Source organism: Apteryx mantelli, chromosome 8 (genome assembly GCF_036417845.1).
Source record: "Apteryx mantelli isolate bAptMan1 chromosome 8, bAptMan1.hap1, whole genome shotgun sequence".
Taxonomy (NCBI): Eukaryota; Metazoa; Chordata; class Aves; order Apterygiformes; family Apterygidae; genus Apteryx; species Apteryx mantelli.
The window spans coordinates 39980023-39994231 of NC_089985.1; the positions used below are offsets into that span (position 1 = coordinate 39980023).

Genomic DNA, 14209 nt, shown 5'->3' on the forward strand with positions numbered 1-14209 from the left:
ATATCCCACTTTGCAGGGTCTGAAATTCAGTCACCTTAAAGATGCCAAGGAAACAAAATGACAGCAAAATGCACTATCTTCTCAAAGTCGGGCCCCAAAGAGCACCTCAGCCTTCTTCAAGCCCAGGTCATCCCAGTTACACCAGGAGGCTGGAAGGAAATGCAAACGCTGTGTGACGTGCCGCACGCTCTCAAGCGATCACAGCAAGTCTGCGCCTCTCGCTGTACACCCAGGGAAACCCGTATGACTCCTCTCCCCACATTCCTCCAGCCTCCCGTGGAGGGTGACACCAGCAACGGGACAGGACGCATCAGCCCAGCACGGAGCGCTACAGCCCTTCCTGCAGCTCTGAGTCACCATGCGGCTTTTAACAGCTACGCCTGACGACTGCTCCCCTCTACACTCAGCCTTGAACCAGGCGCCAAGAGGCACAGCGCTGCTTCTGCCCAATGGTTTTTGTTTGAAACACTTCCTGTAATTTGGGAGCACAGCTCTTGAATAACTAATGGAAAGTACTTCAATTGCAATTCACAGACAGAATTTGAGGTCAGCCACAATAAATCTCACCTCGAGCCTATGGGAGATTTCAGCTAACTTTGTTATCGCAGGTTCCTTGTAAACAAATTCTTGCTCATCCAGGTCTCCAAATTTAGTTCCATAAAACCCAACCCGGAAATAGGTGCCAAACATCCTCTTTCCATCCTAGGTTGGAGAAACAAAAGGTTATCTCAGTGTGGAAACATGCATACTCCAAGCATGGCTGCAGGCACGCTCCTGAATTTATGCAAAATTAAAAAGAAATTAAAAAATGAAGAAGGAAAGAAAGAAAGAAGGAAAAGAAAAACACGCCTGGAACTCAGCATGAATGCATTTAGCAGCAAACACCACACTGAAATTATAAATTAACATAAAATCATATGGATCAGTTATGACCTATAGCCCAGCCTTGCAATAAGTTTTCTCACACCAGGAGGAGTTTGGGAGTGTTGGATGTCTCTGAGGACCAGTTAAAGGCAAGTTCCTTCACTTGGGTAAATATTTCAAGTTCCCCTAATTCCATGTAGAGACCCCTCAACCTGGCCCATGGCCATGGCACCGGACAACAAGGCTGCCGACAGCCTCCGTAGGCTGCAGCCCCCCAAGCAGAACACTGCACACAAACAGCCCCTGAGAATTACCCACATCAGAGCCTCCATAATCCACCCTCAGGTAATTGCAGGACTGGGCCTAGGTCAATAGCCAATTAACACACACACACACAAGTGCTTTTTAAATAGCATGTTGATTGAAAGGCATTAAGGTCTCCTCTAGTAACTAATTTGTAAAACAGAGGGCCAAAGTCACTCCCGGTGAAAGCAGATGCAGTCCACTGTATCATGCACCTGCTTCCATTTGAGCCAGTGGTGAATTTGGCCCAGAAACGCAACAAAAGAATAGAAAGATTTTTGCTGGAAAAGTGACAAAGAAAATCTGATTAAAAGAGACAGAAAAAATGCTTTAAAAATAAATCACACCTTCAATTTTGTTAAAGGCTAAAACAACTCATGTTGCATGCACAAACCAGAAATGCCTTTTAGCAAGAAACTCTAAATGTTCACCTTTACTCTCATGGGAAAGTGTGATGTAGTAAATAATGAGCAAAGTTTCTGATCTGAGTTAGTGTCTGGTTTCAGATAGCACCTACAGATGTCCTGGCTGCCATGTATGATGTTTTTTCAGTAGTTTGCTATGACAAAACTAACCTTTTGTGGTGATGGTGAACATGATCTATGGAAAGCAAAGAGGATGAATGAACCAAATTAAAATAAAAAGAATCACATCAGTGAAAAACAACCAGTTGGAGGGACATGTTTGAAGAACTGAGGAGAAATGTTGTCATCACACTAATTATATTATGATTTTGGTGCATTTCCTCCTCTACTTAGTTTTTTTGGTAATTCAAACATGCTGTGGCTTTAGAGGAACATTATTTCCTTTTTCTTTGGATCAAAAAACCACAGGTAAACTCCAGAGCCTGCAGAAAGCATTGCCACAGCAACCCACTACTTCTCCTTGCCTAAAGGAAACTCATGGGCATCACACAGGAGCTGCATTTCTGAGAGCCAGCACAGCTCGGCTCCGCCTAATACGCGCAGGCCACAACTCGGCTTTGCTACAGGACGCTGACAGACACGAATTCATAGGCTCCACGTTGGCAAGAGCATAGTCACACACCCAAATTTAAGAAAATGCAGAGTCACGCAGAGCTTTGCTCATCTGCTTATCCTCGTGAGGGTGATGCCCTGGACTCTAGCCCATCCCTCCAAGCAACCCCACCTCCAAAGAGGTGATTTAAACCAGCTCCACCTGCCAGCATAAACAACTGGATTTTTGTCACACCCGCAGCCTTTCCCAGATGCACCCCAACTCCTGGGGATGCGAATCCCAGCTGGGAAGCTATTACTGTTTTATTAGCAGTATTACCTGGCAACGCTCAGGAGCTATTTCCTTGGACTCTGTGTCTTTCTGCAGTGCCCCTCCTTCCAGACCCATATAGAAACGAACAGCCTACCACACCCTCATTTTATTTATCATTATCCTTTCAAAGACACATTTTCTGACAATTATTACCCATGCTAAATCCCCTCAACCCCCACAGCACTTCCAGCTGTGCAATTTTTATTCCATTTAATCTCAATGTGACTGGCAAAAGACTGGGAGCCCAGTGCTCCTTTCTTGACATTTCTCAAAGGCACTTTCCAAGGTAGCACTACGTTTTGCCCAAGAGGAACTGCCATACAGGGAGCGAAACAATTCCCCTAGCCTTGTGCTGGGTCTGGGCTTGCTCCACAGGGATGTCGGTGGGATCCTGCCTCTGACCGATGGGCACAGGGCAGGCCCCGGTGATGGATAATGCACGACTGCTCTCCTAATTCATGTGTTTTTCTCCTACTACTTGGCCATACTGCCCCCTTCTAGGTCAGGCTTCCACATGACAGGCTTCATCTACTCTCCTGGAAAGACAGGGTCCTTTCATCAGCAGAACTGGGTCATCCCCCACTTCTACCTGGCAATTGGGAAGGATTCATCCCATTCATCCCATTGCCCAGGTGGCAAGAGAAAGTATTAAAAAACATTTGTGGATGTTAATGCCAAATGTAGCTCTAGTGAGCAACTCCCAAGCAGTGTAACCCACTGAGCACCACAGGCCTCATCTGCCCGAGGTGTCCTTATTCCTGCAGAGCTCAGTCCTTCAAGGACAACGCTAGCATGTGATACAAAGAGGTATGGTTCCACCAGGGTTAGAAAAGGATGCTGCATCAGCAGTTGGGATTTTTAAAATAAGTGAGAAAAATCTGCTCAAGCGCTTCATATGCATTTTAGAAAAAAGCTCTCCCATTTGGTTAAATTGTCAGGGGAAGAGGCATCAAACTACCTGCGGGTCCTCCAGGTCTTGGCTTGTTGAGGGTATATAGAGAGCAATTGTGGCTGTTCCATACCGTGTCAACTCCCACCAGCCACAAGGGAAGAGACATGTCCAGAAATTTTCAGCGTATGAAGTGTTCGCAGGACCTAGTCCCTACAAGGTGAACATCTGCTGTGTGGACATTTGCACAGACAGCTATTTGTTAAGGGCAGTATAAATTTATGTTGCCGTAAAAATAACAACCACGGAAGAAGAAAATGTCTTTCATCAGCATCAATTAATAGAGTTCTGGTGGTATTTAGTAAATGCATAAAATAAGAGCAATGGTGCACTGGGAAGTCCCAGGAGTGGTGGAGCCAGGGAAGACTGGTGAAATTTAGTGCCCCAATATGAAGGCAGCTCCCAATATACACAGCTGTTTCATCATCACAAAGTCCAGTTACACTGGCTTTTCCTGATAAATCCAGTTGCTGAAACTCAATTGTCATAATGATCCCAGGGAGAAGAGGTTGCAGTAAGGAGTACTGGTTAGCTCCTAATGCGACAGAAACATCTCCCCCACAAAGTACTGGATCCATCAGCGATGAAATATATGTGAGCTGGGCTGTGACTGCTTCCCAGCAAGCCAAACCACCAAACTCTTTCTCTGTCAACTCCCTGAATCATACTATCCTGATAAAAAACACATAACTCCTCTCTAAGCACTCTGCCCTTTCAGTTTCAACCATCTGTAGATTTAGCTACTTCACATACTGTTATCTGTGCAAGCTGTATCAGCTCAGTGGAGTCAGATCCTTAAGGGACACAAGATCCTCCCCTCTGACAAGTGGTTGCGAAGAAAATGTGTTCAATCTGGATTTGGATGGAGACCTTGCAAAGCAGCTAAGGGAGCTTGGTACCTTTGAGTGCTAGGCTGTTACCCTTGCTGGGAATAAAGCTGCCACGGCCAGTTCGCAAATTCACTCACGGGGTTTGCAAAGCGAACAGTCACGTAACACCTTTGGTTTCAAGTCAATGCTCTCGCCCCAAAGCACTGCCAGACAGGACACGAGCAGCACCAACCTAGCCGCTGTGGTTCCCAAAGAGTGTGGGAGAGGCTGAGAGGTCTCAGGGTGACAACACTGAAGGTGAAGGCTGAGCATCCAGGACTTTGGAGCGAGTCCAGGATACTCCAAGACTTGGAGGAATGGCTCGTGGAAGAGGCAGGTCAAGCCATACTTGAGGAAGGTGAGGGGCCAGTATGAGGGCTTGAGGGAGCAGGTTGGGGTTTTATAGGAGTGGCTTTTGAGCGGAAGAAAGGGACTGTGGGTGAAAGTGGAGGAATATCTGCAGTGTAGATGTCGCATGTGAGGAGATACGATGCCAGTCCTGGGCACCTCTGGTCCAAGAGCAGTGACCAGTTCTACTGTTCTTGCCTGCCAGCTTTCCTGCTGCTCTCCTCCCGCGCAGGGCTGGCAGGGGAGCAGCTCGGCCAGGCTGCCTCTGTCCAGTACATCCCTTTACACAAGCAATTTCCCAGTCTGCAGCCACGGCTGGGATCTGCGCCTGGAAACAAGGAGCTGGAAACCCATTCCTCCAGGTGAGCAAACATCTAATGGCTATTCTTTACTCCATGTACGCATTCAGTAGCTGTGAGCCCCCTGAGATTAGGCAAGCTCAGTTTCTTGCCTGGAGTTAAGAATATGGGATGGCTCTGTAATCCTTATTAGAATTTTTCCTTTGAAATTTAGTCAATACCAAAGTCTCCATAATCACAGTGCTGAAAACAAAACAAGTAACTTAAAAATACTCCATGGTCTTGTTTCCGAAAAGAGCTAAAAATGCAGATATGAGGGAGAAATTATTAAAAAGCATTTTATATCCTATTATTTTATGAAAAATAATAGGTCTTTGGGAGGAGAAGAGAATGAAGGTGAACACTGAATAGCCATCACAGAACTGGCAGAGCAGATAACAGCCACCATGATTTATGAAGGTTCATGATTTGTTATTATGCATGGTAAATACCTTTCAAACTTGCTGGGAATAAAGTTTTAGAGTTATCACTTACACACACACACAAACAGCTTTGCCAACAAGATTTGAAAAATCAGACACAAGTGATCATCTGTTTTCTCCACTAAGACCAATGCAGTAGTGTAGCTGCCTGAAGGCAGAATCAGCCCAAAGCGTGTATGAATAAAAATATACATACACACTTCATACACACTGTGCAGAATGCAAAAGCCAACCATCTTTACCAAACGGAGCATTGTATTTTCTTGTTCTATTTTAATCCAAGGTCGTTTTGCAGTGTTGCCAACTATTGCAAGTCTTCCAATATTGATTTTTTATAAAGTACCAGCTCCTGGAATGCTGTTGTCAGATGGCAACCTCACCTTGCATACTAAAAAGAGCATTTTTAAATTCTCATGCACGAAAAGATTTTTCCTAGAAACTTTCCTAACTGGAAAGTAAATGAAAAGAATGCAACATTTATTTAGCAAACAAACGGACAAGCAGAAAAAGCCACAACTTGGTATGTTTAAGCAGGTCTCACAAATGCATTGGTGCGTGACTCGGGATACTTCAGTGCTTGTAGTTGGCAATACTGCTTTCTCTGTGACACAAGGGGTAAATCCTGCTGTTGGCATAGCTCTTTGGCAAAATGAAATTGGGGTTTCCACAGAATAAAACAAAAAAGGGGGGAGGGGGAGAGGAAAGCAAAAAAAAAAAAAAATCCACAAGTAGGAACTTACCACAACAGACAATAGTAAGAGTGGGGAGGAGGGTCAGCAACCAGGGCGATAGAGGAGAAAACAGAAAGTATTTAATTAGGGAAATTCCAAAAAACAAACAAGCAGCAAATTGGCGGCAAATAAACTTTAAAATAAAAAAAGGGTGAGCATCAATTAAAGCATTTATAAATAAAGGAAAAGGAAAAAAACATGCAACAAATCTGAAAGCTACAAAGCACAAAGATCAGAAAAAGTATGGCAATGAAAGAGCACGATGACAGACAAGAACATAAACCATGGGTGTCTTTTACCATGCAATAAAACATGACTGAGTGATGTTAGAATCATAACCAATGACAGGATTTTCTTCAGGGGTCGATTTAGGGGCAGACTGATCAAAAAAGATGCTCACAGGCCTTCGTATTTGTTGGACATTGAACATGTATCATTTCTATTCCTATGACACATACTCTGGATAGCTGTGTTATCTCATCTACAGGGACTTTTCACGGTGATAAGCAAATGATTAACAGGGCCAGCCCTTGGATGTCAGGGGTTACTTTTAAGCTACTGAATTTCACTTTTTGTTAGGCCAGAATTAAAACTGAAGTTCAGACATCATCAGCCCAAATTATTCATGTCACACAGTGCAAAGCAATTTCCATCTAGGCCCCAGTTCAGGAAGTGTGGGCTTAAATGCTCTCCTGTGTTGGAAACTTGGAGTGAGTTGGGTCACAGATTTGCCTGATTCACAGAAAAGCAGAAATCAACTGAACAACTTAAGTCTAAGCAAATAAACTAACACCATATTCACAAAACATTTAAAATGTCTCTGAGACTTCTCAAAGTTTATATACCAACTGTGTCAGCTGGACTAGGGCCTGATTTATCGAACTCACAGTGCTGTGTGTAATGTACAGATGAAGCAGACTACTTTGTTTATTTTTAATCGAAATGTGTGGTTCTCATGATGTATGTTGTAGAAAAGTGAGCAAACAGCCTCTACAAAAATGAAAGCAGCAAAACTGACTCCAGTTAACACAACTGAGCTATTTTACTGCCTGATAAACAGCTACATAACAAATCGATTGTTCTTAAATGAACAGAATTAAGTAGCCTATTGTCTGAGATACGGTCTGCATACGCAATAAAACAGTTTTGCTTTTCAGTACCTCTGAGCATTATTGCTTAAATCGACCCCTGTGGGTGGGGTGAAAATATGGTATGAAGGGATGATATTCTGTGTCAATGCTGATGAAAAGAAATATAAACAAATTATAAAAACAAACTAGTGATGATATAGTGGCTCATTCACCAAAGAACCTCATTAGTGGAACACATCAGCATCCATGCACTACCTACAGCTTCTTATGAAGAATTTCCTACTAAAACCACAATCAGTTTATTGGTATTTCTTTGGTTAATGAATTCAGTTTTAACAGCAGACAGCAACAGAAATACCCACAACTAGCACATGTGGGCAAGCGTTGGCGTGAGTCATCTGATAAATCTATTAGTGTTCTTTACTAACTAAAATGGAGTTACCTACCTCCCAGCCAGTACTCTGTGTAATAAAAAGTAAAAAGCGCATGTCACAGAAACCAAAAAAAAGTTTCAAAGGCCAAAACATGACCGTTAATGTAAGGTATCATTAACCTGAAATGGTCTCAATGATTATATGTCATCATGCATCCAAAATGGCCTTCTCTGGCCCAGAAGGACACTAAATAATTGTCCTCTATTGGTTCATTTAACCTCAGGAGTCTGGCAACGCCAGGACACAGACATAACAACCAGACCCTCAGCTGCTGTAGATCAGCTGGAACCTATGAAATAGATGCACTAGCAGACATCTGCTGAGGAGCTGATGTTAGTGTATGGGTAACTAAATCAACAGATGATATACATGTACCCAGCAGTCCATGACCAGAAGGCCAGCTGGGTTGCGGGGCTCAGAGCAGCGCTGGCACATACTGCAGGGGAGTCTGCTGAGTGCTCGCCTGCCCTTACAGACAGGCACGCGCCCAACAGGCTCCTAGAAGACAATACACCCTTCTTGAGAGTTGCCAAGTGCTCTTATTTCCTGCTGAGCTGAGGTTTCCTGAGCTTAGCCAGGCTTGATAACTTTTGACATCTCACATAAAATGCTTAGCATTCAATTGAGCTGGTGGGTTTTGCACCATCCAAGTTTAAAAAGGCTCCTTCAATAATTTATCCACCATATGCAAAGAAAAACAAAATCCTAGCATTTCTCAATGTTATCTACAAGGTCAAAGGCAAAAAAACATTGTTTTTCCCTGAGCAGAAATACAGCATGCAAAAAACATTTTAAAACCACAACTAAAATGATAAGCTGACAGATAATTGGAAGTTTTAACTCCTGGAAACTTCCAAAGTTACACTAAAAGTTGCTATGTGATGTTCTCTCATGTTTCTAACGATAAGTGTTCTGAGAGAACTAATCCTGTCAGTGATCCTTCATTTACTGTGGATCATCATTTTGACAGTTTTTGTGTCATCTGATTTAAATGTTTTCTCCTTGATGTGTAGTTTTTAGCAGCACTGAGCATTTGAAATTTCTTCACAATTCTCATTGCAGCTGAAAATTCAAATCATTACCTGATGAACAATCTTGCTGAATGCTTCTTGGAGTTTACCATGAATAGTAGATAGTTTCTTGGCATCTCTATTAGCTTCATGAATAGGAATAAGGACTTTGTAAACCTCATTAACCGCTTCATACATGCCAGCCTACAAAAATAAGGTCCATCAGATGGTTCCATCAATTCAACAGCAAGTATGATACATACTCACAGCATTCAAATAGTAAGACTGCAAAATGAAAAGGTGGCATAGGTATCAAAAGACACTGTGATGTAATCAGAACCTTTTCTTAAAATATACATGTCAATGAATGGAATAAAATCCCCAGTTATCGATGGAATCAAGAGCCTACTGCATTACACATTGCTACTAGTAAATGAGATTATTAAAATAAACAAATTTGGGATGTTTTGGATGGATATATGCACAAGAGTACAACAAAACAGTATCCTAAGCAAATTTATGAGAAAGAAATATAGAAGCTTAAATACACAATAGAGGCCATTCTGTTTAGTGCAACTTCAACCTGTGTGACTTCTCTGTCCACTTTTGGCACTCCATGAGATGTGCTTTGTGAAGTTTCCCTAGAATGTCTCTAGTGCAGGGGATCTGGCCCACCATGGGCAGACACTGCTTTGCATGGCTTAGCCAGCTCACCGGGGGCGGTTCTAAGTCTCTGCTCCACAGGTATTACTGCTTGTATTCAAACCCACCAGCAGAGACTTCAGATCATGTTGTGGGACATAATTCACTTGCTTTCACTGGTTTCTGATGGATACACTGCTGCCTCTTAAATGTAGCATTGCTCCTCTTAAAGTACCTTCCCCATCTTCTACCAAACAAAGCTTTCAGCCCACTCTCTTCCAGAAGGAGGAAACAGTACAGCCTTTCTTCGCTGTTCTGAATTTCAGAACACGCATTGTTCAAGTGAAAGATCTTAAAAACACACAAAGGCCTCTTGGTGTCCGGCCCTGGTTCATTGCACACTTTACTTGGGAGTGCAAACTGAGCTGTCTTTAACAACTAACACTCCCAATGCTCCATTCAGAATAAGCGGTTACAATAGAGCCATACAGTCTCATAAAGAAAACATTTTGCTTTACATTGCCCAGCAGTGTAAGACTTGTGAAGAGACAGAGAAAGAAATTAAAGTCTTCTACCATTGAGAAAGATGCTGCAGCCTGTTCCAGCAATCCCACCAGACCAGCTTCTGTAAAATACTTCCCAGAACAGATACCTTCTTCATCTGGTGATACAACATCATCAGAAACTGCTGACTCTTCCAAAACATTAGAAGATATGTTCTAAGGAGACATAATTTAGATAAAATACTTGTACTCAATTTAAGTAACATTTAATACTTTGAAAGTTAGCTGATTTTCAATCAAATTCTAAAATTTTTAGAGAGGCAGCTTTCACATGCATTTTATTTCATTTCCTTCCGATTCAGCAGGGCAATTCAGCACATGCTCGATTTTAAGCCCACTGGACTGAACCATCACCATGTTCAAAGCTAAGTATGGACTTGTTTACTCTGCTCAGTGTTTCCTGGCTTAATGTTAGTAATCACAGGAACCATTTTCATCAGTTACTCCAGAACAGTCGCACCCACTACACAATGTCTGGACTAAAAAAGGGTATTAGATGAGCCCTTAAAAAACATGACTTAAATGGAGAAATAAAAAGAACTGGGTCCATTTAGCCTACAGATAAAAAGATTCCGGGAAACCAAGACAGTCTTCAAACATAAAAATTTTCTGAAGTTGTTCTAATCTGTTCTTCCCAAAACAAACTGCATAAGTGCAATATGAATACATAGGCACAGCAATACCTGGTGCACGGAAATAATCTGCATCTCAGCAGCAGATGACAAAACCCCAAAATACCTTGTGGAGGATAAAAAAGACACACTCCTACCTGAAATGTAACACACCCTACGGGGAGGTATTTCCGGTCTTCAAGCATGCTTAGATATTCAGCCACCAAGGCTGCCGAATGGACCAAACACTGGGCCGATTCAGCATGATTGCTTCTCTCTGAGTGCTTCCCAGCCATGTTCTGTAACCAGGTCAGGCGCAGGTCAGGGGAATTCTGATAGCCCTTTGCAATCCTAATTGAAAAGAAAAGCTTTGCGATCAGTATTTAGTTACTTCTGCTTAAATATCAACCATCCTCAGCTATAGGTTATCCAGAAATACATGAGAGAAAAAGCTATATAGATGGGAAGTTATCCTAAATGACTGTATAAATTTCTGAACCAGTTACTGGGTGGCAAGCAACTGCAGCTACCCTGTGCTGGCAGAATGCTTTTATGGGCGACTGCTGAAGCTCTTGATCAGAGCTCATATTCCTCTTGGAAGCCTGCACCTAGCCAGTGGTGAGGGACAATAAGAGCAGAGCTGTCAGGCTATTTATGACAGAATCTTTGCCTTTTAAGAAGCCCTCAGGACTATTAGTGCAGACAAGACCATGCAGTTTGGTGGCTGGTGCTTTACAAACTTTCTATCTAGGGATCTTAACATGGCTATGGAATCCTTTTTGCATATGGAGACCATCATATGTACCATCACCGAAGAGCCTTTTGTGCAAGTAGGTCCTGGAAGATCCTTAGGTCTTCCCTGACGCAGGCAGGGGAAGCATAGACGTCTCTGTTCAGGTGGAGGATAAGACTGTCAGAGACTGCTGAGGAATGGAAACTACATTTATCCAAGATAAGCCAGATAAATGCCAAAGAAACCCATCAACACTACCTTCAAATAAGACAGACATAGGAAACTGTAAGGACTACACTAGTTCCTTGGTAGTAACAAGGAACGCAGATACTGCAGGGTACCTTTGCATAGACTGGCTGGCCACAGCTGCAAGCAATCGCAGCTCTGTTGTTCCTGCCCTTGCCTGTGGAACAAGAGGATGCTTAGAGTACAGTCACAGCCTGAGAAATACTGTTCTCTGCGCATACTGGTCCTTGAGCACTGAGACTGGGAACTGCAGTGTAATTACTCAAAAAACAAGCTATATAAGGGCTCAAGTGAGCAGCATTTGAGCCCAAATCCAAAAAGCAAGTAGCCCTGTTGACTTCAGGTGAAATGTGAATCATGACAAGTGATGGCAATGGAAAACAGATTAAAGTTCAAAGTAAAATAATGGCTACTAAAAAAAAAAAGAGTAATTGAAATTCATAGCAATACATCATTTCAGGCTCTAAATACAGGAAGCACAGCAGGTATTAAGCTTCGTTCAAACATCATGTGGAGCACTGACATCTACTGTCCCTGCAGTGCAACAGTTATAAACTCTACCTGTACATGAGGTCAATCAGCATTTCTGGATCTTCCTGGTGCTCCTTCATTTTAACTGTGTCAGAGAGGATCATATGGAGGTTGAACACAAGATCCTGGACCTGTAACAAAAATAATGCTTTAAGGAACTGTCAGTGGGAACCAAACTATATACTGCTATTTTAGGACCACAGTCGCTCTGAATCTTTGTGCTTGCTCCTTGTTGTCAGCATTAATCGAAGACCTAAATTTTATATATTTAGGTCACAGAAAAAAACATTATGCACCTCTTTCAGGGAATGCATGCAAATCCCAGCTATAGATGGAGGTTTAAGAACAGCTTGATAATGAACTATATGCCACCTCTCTTGTGGTATTTCTCTTACCTGATCAGGGAATGTTGTCTCCCTAAGTTCCAGATCTTCTTCAGCATATGTCAAAATAGTTTTCAGGGAACGTCGTAAAAATTCCTCATTGAAATTCTGGGATGTCCCCACCAGGGATGAGAGAGACATGGTCACTTGCATTTTCACTCTGGCAAAGTTCTACAACAGAGAAATTTGTTATTATATTGCAACAACACGGAGATACTGCAGCAGTCTGCTGCAACAGCAGTGCTCTGGTCATTGTAACTCTCCTCCTGACGGACACCTGATCCACCCTCCACCCCCAGTTCTGTGAAAACTCGGATTACATTAAATCTCTGGTGCTGTTGACTGCATAATCTGATGATAGCATTATTAAGTTCCAGGTTAAGGTTCTCCTGCAACAAGTTTTAATTTTCCCTCCTCCCTGCTCTCTTTTCAAGCACCCTGAGTAGGATGATGCTCAACTTCTGCTCATGAATATAGCCTTCATTCCAGACACTTGGCTTTACTTTGGTCAAGCCTAAAAGCCACAGTCACTGCTGACTTGCTGCTGTCATTCCATTAGCTAGCAGGCCCTGGGTCCAGAACCAGTGGGTCCCTGCAGCTCTGCTACTCAGTGTGGGGGGCTCTAATCAAAGCAGAGTAAACAAAAATGTTTGGGGGAGCACTTTGCGATACACAGCTACATGGGTGCCAGTAAAACACGAACTGGAAGAGTTAAGGCTGGCAAATTTCCTGACAATCTGAAGTACACATGACTTAATCAAGCTAAGGTCTAATTAGAGGTAAATAACACCTGGGCAAAAACAAATCCCAGTAGCTCTAACTCACCTACACTAACACAGTGCTTTCAGAAAAGACATACACACTAGCTGTGCCACAGGATGGGCTGCGTGGCTGTTTCTGCTCTCACCTAGAGATATGTGTAGGCAGGGCAGAGGGGACTTCCTCCAAACAGACCCCTGAGTACAAACTGTCCCTTAAATCAGCAGAGACACAAAACACAGACAGACTCTGACTGGAGAGGCAACACAGAGGTTGTTATTGCCATGCTCTCCAGGGCAATAGGGTTTCCTGTCACTTCTCATAGGGCCTGCACCCAAAATACGTCAACATGAATAGAAGCAGTAAACGAGTCAGCCATTTGACTGAAGAGTTTGGAAACTTTTACAGTGGATGTTCCAGGCAGGGCTTTATATCTTTCCATAAAACGACGTGAGAGGTACCTGGCCCTGCAAAGAGATTCTGGGCATACAGCTAAGACTCTGATATTGGAGATTGGATGCTCCTGCTATGCCACCAAGCAGCAATGTGAGGTAAAGCAAGATCATGAGCTAGGCAGAGTCACTAACATGTGCTTCTCTTCACTGTGCACATCATGTTTATTTGGATGGTAAGCTGTCCTGCAGCCTTGAATGCTCTAGGAATACACAGCGCTCCATACAGCAGTCCCCAACCATTTTACACGTAATAACCTAGTAAAGTGCATCAAGATACTTACATTCCCAATCTCAAAGTTTTGCCTCATCAGAAGGTAAAGAGAGGCACTCGCATGTGACCGTATTGTGCTGATACTGCTGCTACAGTGTCTCAGGAGCCTCAGGCACAGATCTGCACACTGCTCAGTCTCTTCTTCAAACAGCAGCTCAGGGAACTGAAAAAACAGCACATGAGAAAACCACTTCTGCCTGGACAGCCAGAAACAGACACTAAGACAAAAAGACTATGGCAATGCTCTGCAATGAGTGTACATTAGCATTAGAGGAAATCTAATCCCCTCTGTTTTGAGAGGAATGACACTAATTTATATCACTTCACATTTTCAGTGAGGCAAAA

The 14209-nt window shown here is 42.9% G+C and overlaps 1 protein-coding gene across 1 annotated transcript in view; it reads right to left on the bottom strand.

Annotated features, from left to right (window-relative positions):
• Positions 1 to 14209, bottom strand: part of DOCK7 (dedicator of cytokinesis 7) — a 110810-nt gene that overhangs the window by 7471 nt on the left and 89130 nt on the right. The window contains exons 36-43 of the mRNA XM_067301344.1: positions 13875 to 14027; positions 12392 to 12550; positions 12027 to 12127; positions 10645 to 10837; positions 9888 to 10031; positions 8743 to 8874; positions 7673 to 7687; positions 568 to 702 (exon numbers count right to left, since the gene is read on the bottom strand). Coding sequence (XP_067157445.1) covers positions 568 to 702; positions 7673 to 7687; positions 8743 to 8874; positions 9888 to 10031; positions 10645 to 10837; positions 12027 to 12127; positions 12392 to 12550; positions 13875 to 14027 — 1032 coding nt within the window. The remainder of the gene's footprint in view (positions 1 to 567; positions 703 to 7672; positions 7688 to 8742; positions 8875 to 9887; positions 10032 to 10644; positions 10838 to 12026; positions 12128 to 12391; positions 12551 to 13874; positions 14028 to 14209) is intronic.